Below are 19,564 nucleotides of genomic sequence, written 5' to 3' on the forward strand. Positions count from 1 at the left end.
ACCAAAACAACTGACTGCCGTATGTGGGTGCCTCAACATAGAACACAGCCATTAATATAACTATAAGAATTATAGGCATCCTCCATGCCTGTCATGAAATTTGCTTGAGTCCGTGTTTATGTATGCAGAGAGGAAGGTGCACATTCTGTGAATTATTAAAGAACTTAAATACTTAATACTTAAATACTTGCTCACTGTATAGATTTTCTCGTAGGTTTTCTATAGGAGGTCTTTATTCACCAACCTACTGACTTACTTAACCCTTAAAGAAGAAGGAGTGAATTTCCTCTTTCATCTAATGTGGGTAATGTTTTGCTATAATGTTGTTATAATGTCGTTTCCAGAGAAGGGATTGTGTATTTGTTTAAAATTAATTATTCTGACTAACATTATATGCCTGTTTTGATTATGCCCTTTTGAGAGGTTGTGCATTCTGAACTAAAATGGGGGAAAAGCCTCATGACGAGGAAAGCACGGTGTCACCTGGTTCAAAGTGGCTCTGATTCTCTAGCTCTTCCCTGATTGGTCACAGAGAGCAGGTGACATGGATATTAAATGGGTTGGAGGACTGCAAACTGGTTGCTCTGTTAGCAAGGGGGGGAGCAGGGTATTGCATATTGTACGTTTTTCCCACTTATTTCCAGCTCAACCCTGTTCAACTTAATGAGATTGTTTTTTTGGACACAATAAATACAAATTTTTTTGGTTTTGTTTTTTAAATCAACAACTGTATGATGGTCCATCCTTCCAACTCACATTACCAACCATCAGTGCAGATGTGTTCAGCAGTCATCTGATACGTGCATTATTTCTGCCATCATGTATGTTCCTGTATTACAGTAGATCTGTGATACTATGTTCTCTATAGAGCTCTGTTTCTAATAGTATGTAACAAAACAAAGAGTCAATCAAGAAATGCTTCTTGTGCATCTGTCCAGTATGATGTGTTGTCCAATATATTATACTTAACTTGAATTGCACTCAGTAAATATCATACCTCTGCCAAGGCCCAACAGTCCCATTACATTAAAACAAGCCTTATTGCTAAGGCCACTTTTCTCAGTTACACATTTTTCTAGGTGATGGTAGGTTTCTAGCCCCATTTGTTACCATACAGCAGCTGAAAGCTGGATCCAAAAGAGTAACAAGCACATCCTATTGCTCAACCAGTAATAGAGATATTCTCTCTTATGTAAACGGATTAGTGACAGAATTTAGAGAATATTTTCTTCTTTAGCTCCACCAATAGATGTTTCCTTCTCCACCAGCAGGGACAGCAGCAAGGCCAGACCAGCAGTCCAGACACCATACATCCTGATGACGAGACCACAGACACAGAGGACAATGATGAGGAAGACCTGGGAGTTCTGGACGACCAGCGAAGCATCATCATTCACCTTCTCTCCCAGCTCAAACTTGGCATGGACCTGACACGAGTAAGAGGCTGGTTTTGCCTTCATCATTTAGGTTTGAAGTCGTGAGTGAAAAGGCCTTTTTTGACCTGACTCATGAAATCTTACTTTTTATTATGACAAAACATACTTATGTCATATATCATTATATACATAGGCCTGCATATTGACATATACTGTATCATATGAGTCACTTCACCTCTCCCCTCTGTGCTGTGCATTTGAAGTCAGCACTCAGATGTCTTCTGTTTATGTGATTGTGGGGACTCTTTCAGACCAGCGAGCTCAGGCTGATTACTGATGGGCCATTGCTTCAGATCACAGAGATAATGTGCTGATAAACAGCATCAAAAGGGGCTGCTGAATACCTGAGACCCTGTGATTTCACTGCAGCCTCATGTGAGGGGTTGTACGCAAATTATGAAAGGGCTGGGGGCATCCGTGTGATCATTTAGACATACCTCAGATACTCTATCCATCCATCCATCCATCCATCCATTCATCCATCCATCTATCTAATAGAGATTCCTCCTTCTCTATTTTCAGATTTTCTTTTTTCTAAGCTTCTGTTTGTATCTCTATGTTCTGCAGGCGTATCTTGTTTGTAACTTCTTCTCCGTCTGTCTCCCAGGTGGTGCTCCCTACCTTCATCCTGGAGAAGCGCTCCCTGCTAGAGATGTACGCCAACTTCATGGCTCACCCTGACATGTTCCTCTCCATCACCTCTGGCTGCACACCAGAGGAGCGGATCATTCGCTTTGTCGAGTACTACCTGACTGCCTTTCATGAGGGGCGGAAGGGTGCTGTGGCCAAGAAGCCATATAACCCCATCCTGGGTGAGAACTTCCACTGTTCTTGGTATGTGCCCCGGGACCGTGTTCGACCTCTCAAGACCACTGTTCCCAGTTCAGCACCCATAGCCCCCTCTAACATTCCCAGGTCCTCACAAAGGGGGACAGATGGCAGCAGCAGAACAACGTCCGACTGCTATTGTGTTCGCTTTGTGGCTGAGCAAGTGTCCCACCACCCACCTGTATCAGGCTTCTACTGCGAGTGCAAGGAGAGGAGAATGTGTGTCAACACTCATGTCTGGACCAAGAGCAAGTTCATGGGCATGTCTGTAGGAGTCTCCATGGTTGGGGAAGGTAAGAGAACATGCAGCCTGTTTTAAAGATGACTGATATTGAAAAGATGTTTTTCCATTTTTTTCATATTAAACAAATATGTTTACAATGCTAGCTAAAGCAGTTTATATTAACGTACCAAATCTCACTATTTCCTGTCCTTGAGGTGTAACTGCACCATCAGTGGGCAGGGCCAAGACCAAGACTACGAGTGAGGCACACAGCCTCTGGGGGCAGGGCTTGATGATGCTGTAACAGGAGTCAGGGCCTGAAGCTGACAGCAGCAGGGCTTGATGTTACCTCATGGGCGGGCCAAGACTATAGCAGAGGACATGCTGTGATGTTACTGCAGGGCGAGGCCAAACCTACTGAGGAAGGGAGCTGTCAGCATGTCCAGCAGTCAATGACCCTCTGTTGGGGAAAAAATAGCACCTTTGAAATTGTGTAAATTCTCTCAGGTCGTCTGCAGTGACATTTCCTCTGCAGCATTATGAACCAACTAGAATTAGACCAGAACTAGAACTGGCATCATCATCTTGAATAATCACATCGCAAGTGGACAGCTATAAGCTAAAGTAAATAATAAATGGACCGTATTTATATAGCATTTTTGTAGTCTTATCAACCACTCAAAGAACTTTACAGTAGAACTTACATTCAACCATTGACTTACACATTCATGAAGTACATTCTATATTGTCAAGACTGAGCTGATTCAAATGACGAGTAAATCCTTAAGAGGTCACCCAGGAACATTACAGATTAACCTTACATTGCATAATCATTTGACATGTGACAAAGACACAAAGGACTCAACGTAATTCATCTGATTTTCACTTTCGATACTTCAAAAATTAGAACACATTTAAGGTTTAGGATAGCGAACAAGATTTTCTTCTTTGTGTAAGAGTCCATACAATGATCAGGTATTGTCTAAAGCCATCTAAGATTAATTATTTTAATATTCCCTACAATAATACAATATGATTCAGATTATAATAGAGTATTTGGACTAATATAAAAATTACTGGAACATGTTGCTTTGGTATGTAGACTCCTCTCTACTAATTCCAGAAATCTCTGTCTGTCTGTATGTGTAACACAGATCTCGAGAACTATTCACCTTCTCAACTTCACCCTTTGCATGTGTGTTGTTAATAGCCCAACACAGTGCAGTGCAGAATTTTGACACGTGATACGTTCAGTGATTCAATAATTAATAATAAACAGGTGACCAGAGCAAGCGGTTATCAGTGGAAGTGACGTTGTCCATCACAACAACAGTGCGTTCGCAACAATGCCAATAACTGATCCTTCAGTTGGGAGCACTGTATAATTTAAAAATGGGAAATCTGATTGGCTTAAGTATAAAAATATATTTTTGAAATTGTTGTGTCAAAATAAATGCTGCTTCCCTCTGGGCCCTGCTGCTCTACTTCGTTGATTTCAGACACTTGATTTTTTGTATCTAGTAATAAATCAGGAGAAGATCTAATGAGGAGGTGTTTCTGCATCACCAGACATCTCAGCTTCTTTACAGTAGCTACATATTACAGGAGAGAAGTGAAAGTGGAATTAGTATGGAACAGCACAGAAACAGGTTATTCCGCAAGATAAACAAAATTTCAAAGGCTCTTTTTACAGAAAACAATTCAATCTATCATTATGATCATTTTATTAGTAGTGAGCTTTTAAGTTTGCTTTTTGTTAAATAAGATTTTAATCTATTTCTTCTTTTTCCAAATTGACATAGTGTTCTTGCTCATGGCAGTATGTCCATGTGTTCAGTTAACTGCTGCAATACCACATGTCTCTACCTCAGGGACCCAATGCTAACTGGTGCGAATATCATTGTTTGACAGTGTGCAGCTGTTCATTACCTTAACACGTGTGTGTGTGTGTGTGTGTGTGTGTGTGTGTGTGTGTGTGTGTGTGTGTGTGTGTGTGTGTGTGTGTGTGTGTGTGTGTGTGTGTGGCTGTAATTAGGCCAGCATTAAAGCATTAAGCATTTGTTAGCCTCCTGAGTTCTTCTCACCAATAGTGGTGCAGGAGATATAAACACTGCGTGTATGTACTTTTTTTTGTTCCTCATGGTTGATGGACAAACCATTCAACCATTAACCGACAAGATTAAAATGTACTATTTCGAATAGACATAATGTGACATATAATAAACATTCAATTTCACATGGTTCAACATGAAGATGAGGGGGGGTTTCTCTGAATATTTCCATTTATTTTCACACATGCAATATACTATAGTTCTGAATTTACTCCACATGCATTACAATCAGAAACAAAAACAACAAATATTTTCACTCTATTCAATAATTGGCTCATATATTATCAGCATTATGGCCCTTCAAGCATTTGGCCGATCACATATATCATACTGATTGTTATCTCCTGACATATATCAGAGAGAGAGAGAGAGAGAGAGAGAGAGAGAGAGAGAGCGAGACAGAGAGCGACTGTGCGTGCGCTTCAGCAGAGGAGACAGCTGTTAGTTACATAAGCGGCAGTGAGGAAGGGGGGGGGGGGGGGGGGGAGAGCTGGATGGGAGCTCAGGAAGAACAGACAAAATCCAAGCCAAATCAAATGCTAAATCACAATGTAACTACAGATTTGTAGCTACACTGATGCAAGTTGGAAACTGGAGACGGACCGAATGAGTTCAACAATTAGGTTCATCTTCAGAATTCAGGAATGTCTGTGGCAATTTTCATGGCAGCTCATCCACTACCATAGAGGATGGACTTTTTTCTAAGTACATGGTGTGTCTTCATCATTGTCTGTTCAGCTTTTCACTTTACTCTACTTTTCCAAATAATGTCTTCATTGTTGATACACCTTGTCGTCTCTGTCCTGCTTCTCCCAGGGGTGCTGTATTTGTTGGAGCATGATGAGGAGTACGTGTTCACGCTGCCATGTGCTTACGCCCGCTCAATCCTGACTGTGCCATGGGTGGAACTCGGTGGAAAGGTCACTATCAACTGTGCCAAGAGTGGGTACTCTGCCACTGTCACGTTCCACACCAAACCCTTCTATGGAGGAAAAGTACACAGGTAGGCAGAGTGTCTGCTGGCTCTGTGATCCTAAATAACATGGTTGTCCAGTTATATGCCAAAATGAACTCTAGCCCTTTCACTGAGCCACATCAGCCTACACACCCCAGCTGCACCTCTTCTGCCATCTCAAAACATGTAGCCTGGAGTGAGGAAACTATGGATGCACACACAAAATAAACAGACTAGCACCCAAGGGAAATTGTTTAAACCTGTTTACCTGTTGACTTGTTTCAGCAGGAAAAAGGAGCCCTGGGTGTCAATACAAATACTAGTGGTGGATACTGTAGCAAGTCACACATGAACAACGCCTGAGAACACTTAATTGATGGACTTGATGGAAAACTACATTAACAGGAGAGAATGAGCAGGATCCACTTGGACCAATGGGAACACCACTTGGCAACAGATCTGAAGAACTAGATGATGCTAGTACATTTAGATCAGCGGTTCTCAGATGGTGGGTCACGACCCAAACGTTTCAGTTGTGTTGAATCTGTAGCTCGACAGATGTTCCATCAGAAGAATAGATAAAAGCAGCTCCAGTCTTTTCTTTCACACTTTTATGAACACTGAATACTAATTGTATCTAACATCTAGAACAGTCATTCCCAAAGTGTGGGCCGCGGCCCCCTGGTGGGCCGTGAAGCCACTGCAGGTGGGCCGTGAGAGGTCATCAGAAAATAGATAATAGATAAAAAAGTTTCAGATTTGTAAGTAAGCGTTGATTACCACCAAACATTTATGATTGATTTTTAAAAAAGTAATCATCACAGGTAATGAAACAAAGACAAGAGATTTAAATTCCACGTTGTTCTTATTTTATCTGACCTATATAGCAGGTGTCATTGTTTTTGCTGACCGTCACATTAACACTTGAACGCATCATTAGCGGGTGAATCACAGGTGAGGGAGAACTTTGTTGTGAGCTGGGTCGAGCAAGATGGAGCAGAGGAAAGCTGCTGATGACGAAGGGGAATCAGGAAGTCCAACTGAATCATTCAAAACTAAAAAGAGGACTCAAGTGAGGACCTGTCGCTGGCCCAGAGGACAACCCCCAAGACCCTGGGACCGTGTAAAGTGCGCCGCCGCCGTTTAGAAACTAAACATGGACAATATTTATCCAAGCCTCGAGCATCTTTTAAAAATACGTTGAGAGAGCCTTAAGTATATTTGGTTGCGCCTCAAATGTGTTTTTCTTCTCCCGGATATCCTTGTTGTGCTCTGTTATACAAACAGTAAGAATATATTTTTAACAATACACTATTTGCACTTCATGTTTTTTTTACATTGGTTGCTTTGCAAATTGTTACGCTTAAATGTGGATGTTATTGGATTTGCACTGCATATGCCTGCGTTCATATACAATTATTTTTGCTATCAAATTAATAATATGTATGATTCTAGTCCTGTGTGTGGATCATATAGATGTGATTAAAGGTGTGGGTGGGCCGCACACATTTTTCAGTTTTCAAATTGGGCCGCGGCATTCTTAAGTTTGGGAATGGCTGATCTAGAATATCACATATCCGACCGTTAGAGAATCACTTTCTACTCCGCAAGGCATCGCTCATACTCCAGAAAACATCATTTGTTCCATGATGCAAAATGGATGTTATGATAACTTAAATAATAATTGAAACTAATGCAATGTGATTTCAGATCACAGTCCTCTCATTTGCACTCATTATCATTGGATTGTGCACATCCCAGGATGGTGATATGTCATTCCTGAATGTTAAATGTTGATTTCTCTCAGAGTAACAGCAGAGGTGAAGAACAACCACACAGGAAACATAGTGTGTAAGGCCCAGGGAGAGTGGAATGGGATTCTGGAGTTCACCTACAACAACGGGGAAAACAAGGTGATCGATACCTCCAAACTGCCAGTCATCAAGAAGAAGATCCAGCCTCTGGAGAAGCAGGGCCAGTATGAGTCACGGTGGGTGCACTTAAGTCAGTCACGCACATTTTCAAATGTCTAGTAGGTAGAGAAGCTCACATGAATTCAAAAATGATGCTACAAAGTAATTAAAGGTTCAGTGTGTAGCATTAAGGGACAGTGGTAAATTGTGGTAAATTAGTGGTAAATTAGAATATTACAAAAAAGCCTGCCATTCAAGGATTTAGGAGAAACTACGGTGGCCTGCGGGTAAGTGCAAAAAGCCGTCTTCGGAGTCAGTGTTTGGTTTGTCTGTTCTGGGCTTCAGCAGAAATAGGTAAAGGAGTCATTCTTTGGTAACTAAAACACAAAGATTCTTAGTTTCAGGTGATTCAATAATTATGAATATAATATTTAATTTCTGCTGAGATCTAGATCCTACACACTGGAACTGAAACTCATTTCAGCTCTTCCACTTTCAGTGCTTGAAGTTTTTCAACTGACTTTAATTTGACGATTTCTGGATGTGTGCTTTGGTGTCAAAACTGTGACATGATCTTTGATGATTTTGTGATGTCAGAGATTTTGATGACAAAGAATGTTGCTTTGTGAGATTGTAAATAGAACCCATTACTCCCATCAGGCTAGTTTTTGTAACAATGTCAACAGGCCTATTTTGAATGGACAAACACATAGTTGTTAACCCTTCTAATAGATTGAGGAATCTCCATCTTTCTGTCTCTCTCTTTCCATCTGCCCGACTGTCTGTCTGTCTGTCTGCCAACTCTGAGATCATAACAATGATGACCTCATAGTGTTGTCACACAAAGCACAGCGTCTGTGTTGATCTGGGTTTGGCAGGATTTCATACAACAGTAATGCGATTGTAAATCTTTGGACGCCTGTTCCAAATACATGATCCTGAGCACATGTAGCCTCATATGGGAAGTGTATCTGTTCACAAGTCAAACAGTTGTACACATCAATGAATGATTGTGCCGTGAGCTGTATTTTTATTTCCCAGACAAGTCAATGTCAATGACAGCTTCTGTGTTCCCTGTGTGTAGGTGTCTTTGGCAGCATGTGACAGCATCGCTAGAGGCAGGAAATATGGACACAGCCACAGAACACAAACACTGGCTGGAGGAGAGGCAGCGCAGTGAGGGCAAACAGAGAGCGACCACCAAAACCCCCTGGAAACCCAAGTATTTTATCAAAGAGGTGAGGAGCAGCACACTTCAGTAACACCTGCTGCCTTTGTGACCACTAACAGGTTCATAGGTTGGTGGGTTTTTATCATATTTTGTCTTTTTAGGGAATTTGCCAACTCAGTATTTAAAACCTCATGTTATCTCACAACATCTTAGTAGTTTTTTTTCTAACCCTGGAAATAATGAACTTCACTACAACACGTGACACGCTGCCAACAATAATGTTTATGGGTGTATTTTGATAAATACAATCCCTTGTTGCTCACCTCAAACACACAACTCGCTGCGTCTGTCTCTGTCGTCTCTTTTGACTGAAAGGTATGAACACACATTCACAGATTTTTCTTTTCTTTCTTTTATGCCAGCAAACAAATAAAACAATAAATGTTGCATCCACCTGACTGAGTGAACTGATTGAACGGAAAAGTAAAAGCTTGAACCTGTGCAGGTATATAGTGACATCATTCTGACAGGTCAAGAAACAGGTTGTGAGCAGGTCCAAGATGAAACCGGAAATGCATTTTAAAACTGTGGCTGACACCTACAATTCAATCTTATTGCTTGCTCTTGCGAAGGTTAATCAAATAAGTTTGACTGCTTTTGTTTCTTTACCTGTCTCACTTCATGTGATGTGATAGTGATTCAACCATGTTCTCACATTTGAGCTGTTAACTCAATGAATACAATGGAACAATTTCCAATGACATCCCTAAAGCTGCCAATATGATTCTTCAAAGCAATTGTTCGAGCTGAAATTACCAGTGTGATCATCGTAACTTTGAGGACTGCATGTCTCTTTTGTAGTTTCATATATTGTTTGTTATTGGCTTCTTCTTTATGATCAAATCATTTCTACTTGAAAACTATTATGTAATATTATATTTATTTGTGTGCGCGTGTGTGTAGGGTGAAGGCTGGGTGTACCACAATCCTCTTTGGAAAGCTCACTGACCTTGGAGGCAGTTGGCGGCCAGTGCAGCGATCAGGGTCGGGGGATTGGCCGTCAAGGACACGAGGAGGGAGAGAAAGACAGATACGGCCAGAGAGAGAGACGGATGAGACTCTCTGTGTGCCAGAACAAGAGGTGCCAAAGACTTCCAGTGGAAAATGGACAAACTCATAGTCATAGTGAGTTGAGACTGATCTTACACGGGTATGTTTTATATTACTGGATTCAGACACATACCTGGATTTGATGACAGAATGGGACTTTTTTTTCTTATAATAAATCCAAACAACAGCTACTGCCATTCTAACTAATTACTTGTTTGCACAATGTACTCAGCAACTTTTGGTCACAACTGTTTTGCACAACTAACTGTAAAATATATATATATATATATATATACATACATATACTGTATATCAATCAGCCAGAACATTATGACCACACAATGACGAGGTGATCATCACAAGAGAATGTCACATGTCAAGCTCTGGGAAATGCAGAATTCATCGGTGAGGAACAGTTGATAGTCGTATAGTCAATATTGCAGATGTGGGAGACATTTGCAGTTGTAAAGACCTGAGGCAGACAACTGGGCTGGAGTATATTTGAAAGGACCAGGGCTCATGGGGTGCTGCTGGTCAGCAGTGGTGAGCACCTACTGACACCGATCAGAGCAGGAACCCTGGAGGATGTGCAGGAACGAGTCTGATCCGCTGTGTGTCCATCTCACAACTTACAGGACTTAAAGGATCTGTATCGCTGCCAGACACCACAAGGACCTCCAGAGGCCTTGTAGACAACAGGCCTCAGTGGACCAACGATGTGGAAGACACGAGTGGTCATAATGTTTTGGCTCCTCAGTATAGTATAAGCAGCACTGCACATGTGTGAGCGTGTTATGTTTGGGTGTATGTCTGTGAGAATGGATGAACCATATAGCCAGTTTGAAAAACAAGCCTGAAAGCACATTTCATAGAACCCAGCGGGAGAATGTAGTTACGTAGACTGGTTACATTTGGAGCTGAAGCTGTAGCCCACTGATCTTCTACCTGAAGCAACTCAATTTTATAGATTTTTTAGGAGGGAAACAATGTCACATCTAGACTCATTCTTCACATTCACCTGGGGAATGCTACACACTTAAGAGTACATACATTTATCACGATAAGGCTCTGTGTTATTCAACCTCAACATCGAATGAAACCCTCCAGTCACTCATGACTTTACATACAACGACCCCCAAACCATTTACTATGCTGCAGTTTTATCAGAGAGTCGGAAAAATGTTTTAGCCTCAAACATCAATTCACTCAACATCAAAAATACTCTCTAACTTCCCAACGCATACGGTTTGGTTTTCATCTGTCTCGGTCCTCTGATATGTGCCTCTGAAATATCTGCATCTACCCATATTTAACAATTTTTACAAAAGCAAAATTTAATGATCGATCAAAAAGAAAAAATTCCATCAATCAAGGTAATACTTAAGCCAGTCTTTCATTTATTTTAGTTTGTATTCCCTGGGAGATGTTCCTAGTGGGAAGTAGTGCAGTGTCATCATGTAGATTTGACCAGACAAATAAACAACCAAACACATTGTCCTCCATTTGACTATATAGTCAACAAACCTATGCAACACTTACTGTAGATGGCGGTTCTCGGGGGGGCTGGGCTTGTGAAATAACAATCTCTGTATTTGTTTAAAATAAATATCTCTTGTCAAACCTGCTGTGTCCTGAATTGTTCTATGCTCCTTTGTTGTTTTGGTGCTCAAGAGAGGGGGAAGGGCGTTTTTTAGACATGACCTCCAGAGGATGTCCGAAGAAATGGTTCTTAACTTTCTGCAGACTTTGCCTTTTATACATGCACAACGCAGATCACATGTTTTTGTTTACAGCACGAGATGCCAGCTTCAGCACTTGTCACCTAAAACTCTCTTGACATCTTCGTCTGTGTCTTCTACGTGAATGCCACCACTCTTTCGGATCCGGAGATATATTTTTTTGCCTTTTTGATTTTTGCATCTGTCACATTTTAGAATAGTCATCAACTACTGGCTCCCGTTGAATCCTGTTTTCACATTGGCTCCAGTTTTAACCAAGGGGCTGGCCAGACAAAACCCTGCCCCAGGAAGTCCGGAGGCTCTCACTCTGACATTTCACACATACAACACCTCCGGAGAAAGTCAGAAGGATCTTCAGAGTTTAGTGCTTGTCTGAAAGCTGCTATAGAGACGGATAAAAAAGGATATTCGATCCTTTAAAGTAAGTGAATCTTGTAATATCATAATGGAAACTATGCACAGAGTACTGTAGGACAAATAAAAGTTCTGCTTTCAAACATTTGTTTGTTTGAGTATAAGTATTATCAGCAAAACTAACTTAAAGTCAAATATACAGTGCCCAATCCATAGTTAGCTTATATTACCATCCAATATATGCATTGTATAACTGTATTTTTGGCCGTTGCCAAGCTGGTTGAGTGAAACTATGGTAATGTTAGCGTCTTTATGCTGCACTCTGTTTGAGCTTTAATCTGTGATAACACATTATGTTTTGTAATTTAGCTTCAAAGTAAATCATGCCATTTAAAGGCAGTGGAACCCCTGGGGTACATTCACCTCATAATCTGTGGAAACACACAAAGACATAACTGCCTGTAAATTACTGCCTGTGTGTGGAAACTGACCCACAGTGCATCAGTGTGTACTTGCTGCCATCTGGTGAACAAAATAAATAGTACAAGTAGCAAGTGAGGATGAGAATCTGAGACGAAACAGTCACGTCAGGCCTTTGTATATTGGACAGCAGCTTCCTCAATGATGAGTGCAACTCAGATGCTTTATAAATAGCTGTGATTACATTACATGTCGTTTAGCTGATGTTTTTATCCAAAGCGCATTCAACATCTATGAGGGGGCATTTCGGGGGGTTCAGCATCTTGCCCAAGGACACTTCGGTATGCACTGAGGAAAATGTTTTGGGCCCTGTAATGTTTACGTGACTTTTTTGTTTAAATTCTACAATAAAATATTATTTAAGTGCTTTTACTTCAAAGTGCTGTGTGTTATTTAATCTGCTACTTGAAGTTTGTTAGTAAATATGAATCATCATTTTGATAAGTATTTTTTATCATTCACGCCAAGTAATATTAACAAGCCTTCTGTATTGACTGCACGCCCTTGACACACTGAAGTAAAGTTTAAGTTTACTCTTCAGTTGCAGCAAGGAAGCCAAAAAGGACTTCTCTCATCATGACTTTAAGATCTGAAGGAAATGCAGCACAAGGGAAAACAGGTTCTTCATGAATGTTGCAAATGTTTACCTTTTGCCTAAGGCCTAAGAACAGAATTAGTTAGGAATTAACTTACTGCATTTCTATTCTGTATTTCTTACAGAGCTATTGCACTTTACAGTGATACTTCAGTGAAAATGTAATCTCTGTAGATGTACACGTTTGTCTGTTTATTCAGACGGCCTCAGTGATTTTCTGAAAGCTCTTGAAATTGTAAAAAAGTTTTGGCCACACTGTTGAGCATGAGGCCACTTTATATGGCTAAAAGATTGTATGTTCTGTTATGGCAGTGGTTACAAAATATGCAAGCATTGCAGGCTAGCTGAAATATACATACTTAAAGGCCTTAAAGGGTTAGTTTGGATTATTTTATGTGTGATTGTATGATATCAATAGTCAGTGTATTCGCTACATTGAGAAACAGCATGGAAGCTGTGAAGGACAGAAAGGTCACATGTCCTATTTGAAAATGTTTTAGTCTGACTAAGTGTTTCAAATGAAAGTCTGCGGTACTGCTGCTAGCACTGATTTAGATATGTTTTAATGCCCACCAGATTGTATGTGTAAAAAGCAACCTCTTACATCAGTGTTGAAGGGGGAATAAAAGGTGCTGTTTCTGTAAAAACATCTGTTATTTCATGTTTTATAGAAGTCTTACGCTGAAACAATCATATTGACAAATTCCCAGTAAAATCTACTTAAGTATTCTTTATCTACCAAGTCTTACTAGTAGGTAAACTTTACTTGAGGATTTCCCAAGTAAAAATTACAAAGAATTTCTGCGTGGAAATTGTTACCGAGCTTTTTTTAAGTAGATGTCACTCCAAATTTCTTTCAGTGTGGGCTGAGATTGGAGCTGCTGACCTTTTGGGTGGAGGGCAACTGCTCTACCCCCTCAGCCACAGCCACAGCCACCCCATGAAATAAATAATATAATCTTTAATATTTTTAATTATATTAAATATTGTAATATGTTTATCCTTGTTTTAATGGGCTAGTTGATGGCAAATGGAATGTATTTATATAGCACTTTTCTTCTCATCGACCACTCAAAGCGCTGAGTAACATTGACCCATTCACACGCACACATACACTCCACTTTCACACACTGCTTGATCCAAGATGATTTCGCACTGCTGCCATCTAATGTGCAGACGTAACAAGCAGAGAGAAGATCACCATGAGACTTCCACCATCACAGGTCCTGATAAAAAGTGGATGCAGAGTCATTGGATGTGATGATGGCTCAGCCAGACAAAGGAGCAGAGTGGTTTCTCTCCAGGTTTCCTCAGTGCACTGACCCTCAGGTGCAAAACACAATAACATTTCAGAAAATGTACAGGAAAAAAGCCACATTAAACAGCTAAAGTTAATAAAACAATATCAAGGTTTCCACCTGAGTAGTAGAAGTTGGAAGAGAGGGGATCTGATTAGCTATTGTGTCATAATTACTTTTATATTAACTGTTGTCATATGTGATTGGTCAACTGACTTAAATTTAATAAAGTCCTGCAATCATTTTTGAAGGTTAAAATTTTAATATATTAAAATATATATAATTTATTGTATTGCTTTATATAAGCCCTTGTGATAGACTGGCACATGTCCAGGGTGATATTGACTGTATTTGTTGGTGCATAAAATGATGTGTAATTATTATGTCAGATCCCTTTAGAGTGTTAATGTTTGATTGTGGTATCAGCAGTTGGGCGTCAGTATTGTTGTTATTAATCTCATGTGACCCTGTACAGGACCAGTTTATTATTAATCTATTATATGAGAAGACTTTGTCACTGGATGAGAAAAACAACAAGACTTGAAACAACAATCAAACATTAACAGACAATAAATCACTACATTAGATAAGATGACAGTATGTAGTAGTGGGCAGACGTCCCAGTTTTGGTTGACCCAAGGCTTGAAGCCTGCACTATGAAGCAGTTAGTAAGATAACTCCTGCAGGGTTACAAAGGTGGTTCACATCTTTTATTTCATTGTTGAAAAGATATTACAAACACGGTTTTGACATAAAATATACATCAATAGATAGTACAAAGGAATTACCTACACTAGTAAAGCAGTAATAATAATAACAGTTACAAACGTGATGTTATGATAAGAAACGAAGGATAAGAATAAGTGTGTATATGAAAAATAGAAGTAAAGTGTTTTTACTATATACGTGTACGTGTGTGTGCGCGTGTGTGTGTGTGTGTGTGTGTGTGTGTGTGTGTGTGTGTGTGTGTGTGTGTGTGTGTGTGTGTGTGTGTAGCTTAGTGCTGTTGGCTCAACACATGAGGCAAACTATGTATTGTGAGTGTGAATAGGGCTGTGTGGCAGTACAGGGGATTAGCATGAGAATGGTGTGTGAGTGCTGGAAGGCCAGTACTTCATTTCTGTCACTCTGCAGCTCCAGCTCTCTCCCCTCAGCCTTTTGCTTCTCCACACAATCAGCTGTGTCTAAACCCTGCTCTCCACCTTCACTCTGCTCCGTTCATTGTCAACCCTCCTTGTTCTCGTCTTCCTCCTCTCAGAAACTGGCGCCAACATGGAGAATAACTGCACCTTCCTATACTTTGCATATGGTAGCAACCTGCTGAAGGAGCGGCTGCAGCTCAGGAACCCCTCTGCAATGGTAAACTGTGTGGCCATGCTCAAGGTACAGTCTTATATCAAAGATATTAGGGTTCCATTCAGAAATGTGAACACTTACTATTTCTATCTCTCTGTTTCAGGACTATAAATTAGTGTTTGGGAACTATAAAGGCCTTGCCAATGACCGGTGGCATGGAGGTGTGGCCACCATAGAGCACAGCCCAGGGGACGAGATGTGGGGTGTGGTGTGGAGGATGAACATGTCCGATCTGGAGTCTCTAGACAGGTGGTTTTCATTTATCTTTTTCTTTAATGCCCAGAATTCTTTGAATGTTTTCCTGTAAAACTGATGTCTGCCAAATGTGATTTTTTTGTGTACGTGTGTGCGCACACTCAGTCAAGAAAATGTGACATTAGGTGCGTACAACCCTGTGGATGTATCAGTGAACACAAAAGGCCAGGAGCTCAACTGTCGTACCTACATAATGTACAGCTGCGTGTACGCCCCACCATCACCACATTACCTACAGGTAAGAGACCTTTCACTGCATCAATGCTTGTGGCTCAGAGCACTTACTGTTGGAGGAGAGATTCCTTCCAGGCTGATGTGGATGTATCAAATTCTTCAGTCATTCAACTTCAAAGGATAAGGTCGATAACATTCTCACTCAACAATTCCCATAACAACACCGAAACCATCAACATCAATGTGTCTCCCAGTACTTTCTGACTTTGCTTCCTACTGATGTACATGTTTAAAAATACAATTTTGTGGAGTGGAGCTGCAGTATCAAGTTTATGCCAACACACTTGCTTGACCGATCAGTCTCAGCTGTCAATCATTAAGGTTTCATCCTCTTTTTTTACTTAAAAAAAAAACCCGAAGCCAAACCAAATGTACAGGAAAAAGAGCAGTTGAACATACATCAGTGTGATAACAACCACTAAAAATGACAGACACAATTTTTGGGAACAATATATTTATCGTGTGTTGTGATTTTCGTTAGTTTGCCCAAAGTCCTGTCTCTTATCATGGAGCAGGCAGGGTGACCTATATGGCCTATACTACATTCAGCCACCAGGGGGCAATCAAAATGATTTGGATTCACTTTGTCATGTAGTCCATCTGTATATGCAGTACAGTTATGGAGCATACAACAATGGAGGTCTATGGCTCAGACGTAAGATGTATAAGGCTTTAAACACATATTATTAGTATGGTTCTTTTCATGGTCCACATAAACCAATGTGGTTTAACAGTTCTCAGTAAATCCTAAATCAGGAAGCTGATGTTCAGTTTTTGTCTGAAGTGTTAAAAAGGTGGATTTCCAATCATATGACCACAAGAGACCAATAAGATTACTGTACCTATCTCAAGCAAGTTAGTTACACTGGTCTATAACTTAAGACATTATACACTAACCTATACACACTACTTTCTGCTCTGATAAAGAACAGCTCATATGGGTTAAAGAATAGGACAAGGTAGCTCTGAAAAACTGAGACATTGTCATTGAAACAACTTGTTGCAAAACTTTGCAATGGTACAATCCTCACAAGTTATCCATGCATGCAATTGTAAATGAATGTAGTGATGTCGGACATGTTGTTGTGAGTTAGTAGGAAAAACAAATACGATCATGAAATCGGGAGCATCAACTCTTCCCTCCTTCTGTCTGTGAAGCATCTGGAATAGGGATCAGTCTGCTCACGACCCTGATCACCTGTTGTGTGATCAAAAGGTCAGAAGAGTCGGGGCACACCCCCACTACCGTGCAACGATTTACAGATCTCACAGCTTGTGAGTTAGAATGCCAGATTGTTCATGTGTGAGCTCCAAACATGCCTGAGAGAAAAACAGCATGCTGTGAGGGACGCCGTGGCTTTGTCCACTAAAGTGTAAATGCAAGAGACCACTGCATTGTCCCCTGTGTTATACTGGACATTGTTACTGTAAAAGCTGATAGGTGTTCTCAGATGTATTGTGATCTGTGGATCCTGACACACTGTAGCTTACATGGCTGTAACACGCAGAATGATTCCATGCAGCACAGAGCAGTGGTGAACAGACTACTGTACATTTACAGTCTGAGTCAGCTACAGGGAATGGGGGATGTGACACAGACAGAGCCTTAGACAGATGTCTGCTTTTTAAAGATGTATGTATTAGCAAAGAAAAATAATTCTAACATGAAACATTTGAAGACCTGAACTACTGAGCAAAGAGAGGGGGCAGGGCTGTTGCCATGGATGACATTGTTTCATAAATATGTCTACATTGGCTGACAGGTGATGATGGATGGATGGATGGATGGATGGATGGATGGATGGATGGATGGATGGATGGATGGATGGGTGGGATTTAGCTGACCACAACATATTGAACTTCATCAACCGCTGCAGGTGATAGTGATGGGAGCAGAGCAGAACGGCCTGCCAAGGGACTACCAGGAGAAGCTGAGAACAATCAAGACCAACATGTATGAGGGTCCTCTGCCCATGATGGCTGAACTAGAGAGAGCAAAGGAGAAGGCCAACCACCGCTCTGACGCTTGAAGATTCAGCCTGCGTCAGGTCCAGTTTTTATCATAGGAAAGAACCTGTAACACTGTTTACTTCATGCTCAATGAAAGATTTAATAAAGAATTTATGGGTTCAGCATGGTCATGTCTGTCCTTTTATTGGCCCTTTGAATAATTCCACCACTCAGTTCTTCAAACAAAATATGATCCCAAATTAACCAATGAAGTTTGGCTTATTGTTTTCATTGTCTTTCTCAAAATGGCATAGATGGCATCAAAATACTCTTGTCAAAAATATGATAACCCCAGAGGCTACGAGACAAAAGCCAAAGATCCAGAAATCCCTCTTTCAGACGTGTGTTAAAACGTTCCTTTAAAATGTTGGTTTTCTCTATAATACTGTAAGGTCATTTCACAAATTCACACATTTAATGATAGAAAAATTACTGAAATATGATTGAACATACCCTTCATTCACACAGCTATCAGGGGCAATTTTACATTACATTACATTACCTTTCATTTAGCTGACATTTTTATCCAAAGCAACTTACAGTAAGTGCATTCAACCATGAGGGTACAAACCCAGAACAACAAGATCAAGAAAGTACAATTTTCAAACTACAAAGTGCTTTATGTAAGTGCTACTAAGCGCCACTTTTTGGGGGGTTTTTCAAGGTAAAGTCGGAAGAGATGTGTTTTTAGTTTGCGGCGAAAGATGTGTAGACTTTCTGCTGTCCTGATGTCATTGGGGAGCTCGTTCCACCATTTAGGAGCCAGGACAGCAAACAGTTGTGACTTTGTTGAGTGTTTACCTCGCAGTGAGGGAGGAAGCTGATTGGCAGATGCAGAGCGGAGTGGACGGGCTGGGGTGAAAGGTTTGACCATGTCCTGGATGTAGACTGGACCCGATCCGTTCGCAGCAAGGTACGCAAGTACTAATGTTTTGAAACGGATGCGGGCAGCCACTGGTAACCAGTGAAGGGAGCGGAGGAGCGGAGTAGTGTGAGTGAACTTAAGTTGGTTAAAGACCAGTCGAGCTGCTGCATTCTGGATGAGCTGCAGAGGTCGGATGGCACTAGCAGGTAGACCAGCCAGGAGGGAGTTACAATAGTCTAGGCGTGAGATGACCAGGGCCTGGACCAGAACCTGCACCGCCTTCTGAGTGAGAAGGGAACGTATTCCCCTGATGTTGTGCAGCATGTATCTACAGTAACGTGTTGTTGCAGTAATGTTGGCAGTGAGGGAGAGTTGACTGTCGAGTGTCACACCCAGGTTCCTAGCAGTCTGATTGGGGGCTAACACCGAGTTGTCAAAAGTAATAGTCAGGTCGTGGGTGGGAGAGCCTTTCCCTTGAAGGAAAAGTAGTTCAGTTTTACCAAGGTTCATTTTTAGTTGGTGTGCGGACATCCACTGAGAGATGTCAGTCAGACAGGCAGAGATCCGTGCTGCTACCTGTTTTTCAGATTGGGGAAAAGAGAGGATTAGTTGGGTGTCATCAGTTTAGCTA

The 19,564-nt window shown here is 40.9% G+C and overlaps 2 protein-coding genes across 3 annotated transcripts in view; both read left to right on the forward strand.

Annotated features, from left to right (window-relative positions):
• LOC117777227 (oxysterol-binding protein-related protein 10-like) overlaps positions 1-11,086 on the forward strand; it is a 33,850-nt gene extending 22,764 nt beyond the window's left edge. Inside the window, exons 7-12 of the mRNA XM_034611859.1 lie at positions 1,269-1,436; positions 2,044-2,557; positions 5,415-5,601; positions 7,361-7,543; positions 8,551-8,704; positions 9,601-11,086. Of these exons, the coding sequence (XP_034467750.1) occupies positions 1,269-1,436; positions 2,044-2,557; positions 5,415-5,601; positions 7,361-7,543; positions 8,551-8,704; positions 9,601-9,645 (1,251 nt within the window). The 3' untranslated portion in view covers positions 9,646-11,086. The remainder of the gene's footprint in view (positions 1-1,268; positions 1,437-2,043; positions 2,558-5,414; positions 5,602-7,360; positions 7,544-8,550; positions 8,705-9,600) is intronic.
• Positions 11,087-15,193: 4,107 nt separating this feature from the next.
• On the forward strand, positions 15,194-18,191 carry ggctb (gamma-glutamylcyclotransferase b). 2 transcript variants are annotated; one of them, XM_034612035.1, is made up of 4 exons: positions 15,194-15,596; positions 15,673-15,818; positions 15,930-16,129; positions 16,199-16,435. In XM_034612035.1, exons 1-4 carry the CDS (start codon positions 15,486-15,488, stop codon positions 16,276-16,278), a joined length of 537 nt encoding a protein of 178 aa, XP_034467926.1. In that variant the 5' UTR covers positions 15,194-15,485; the 3' UTR covers positions 16,279-16,435. The 2 variants fall into 2 exon arrangements, with proteins under 2 accessions (XP_034467926.1, XP_034467925.1); XM_034612034.1 differs by lacking the exon at positions 16,199-16,435 and adding an exon at positions 17,936-18,191 and having other exon boundaries at positions 15,209-15,596; positions 15,930-16,062.
• Positions 18,192-19,564: the final 1,373 nt, after the last annotated feature.

Source organism: Hippoglossus hippoglossus, chromosome 16 (assembly GCF_009819705.1).
Source record: "Hippoglossus hippoglossus isolate fHipHip1 chromosome 16, fHipHip1.pri, whole genome shotgun sequence".
NCBI classification, from domain to species: domain Eukaryota; kingdom Metazoa; phylum Chordata; class Actinopteri; order Pleuronectiformes; family Pleuronectidae; genus Hippoglossus; species Hippoglossus hippoglossus.

What these genes read in the sequence shown, in the direction of transcription:
- ggctb (XM_034612034.1), top strand. Translation starts at nt 15,486, where the DNA reads ATGGAGAATAACTGCACCTTCCTATACTTTGCATATGGTAGCAACCTG. An exon ending in GATCTGGAGTCTCTAGACAG is followed by an intron (nt 15,819 to 15,929) that starts GTGGTTTTCATT and finishes GCGCACACTCAG; the next exon opens with TCAAGAAAATGTGACATTAG. An exon ending in CATCACCACATTACCTACAG is followed by an intron (nt 16,063 to 17,935) that starts GTAAGAGACCTT and finishes CAACCGCTGCAG; the next exon opens with GTGATAGTGATGGGAGCAGA.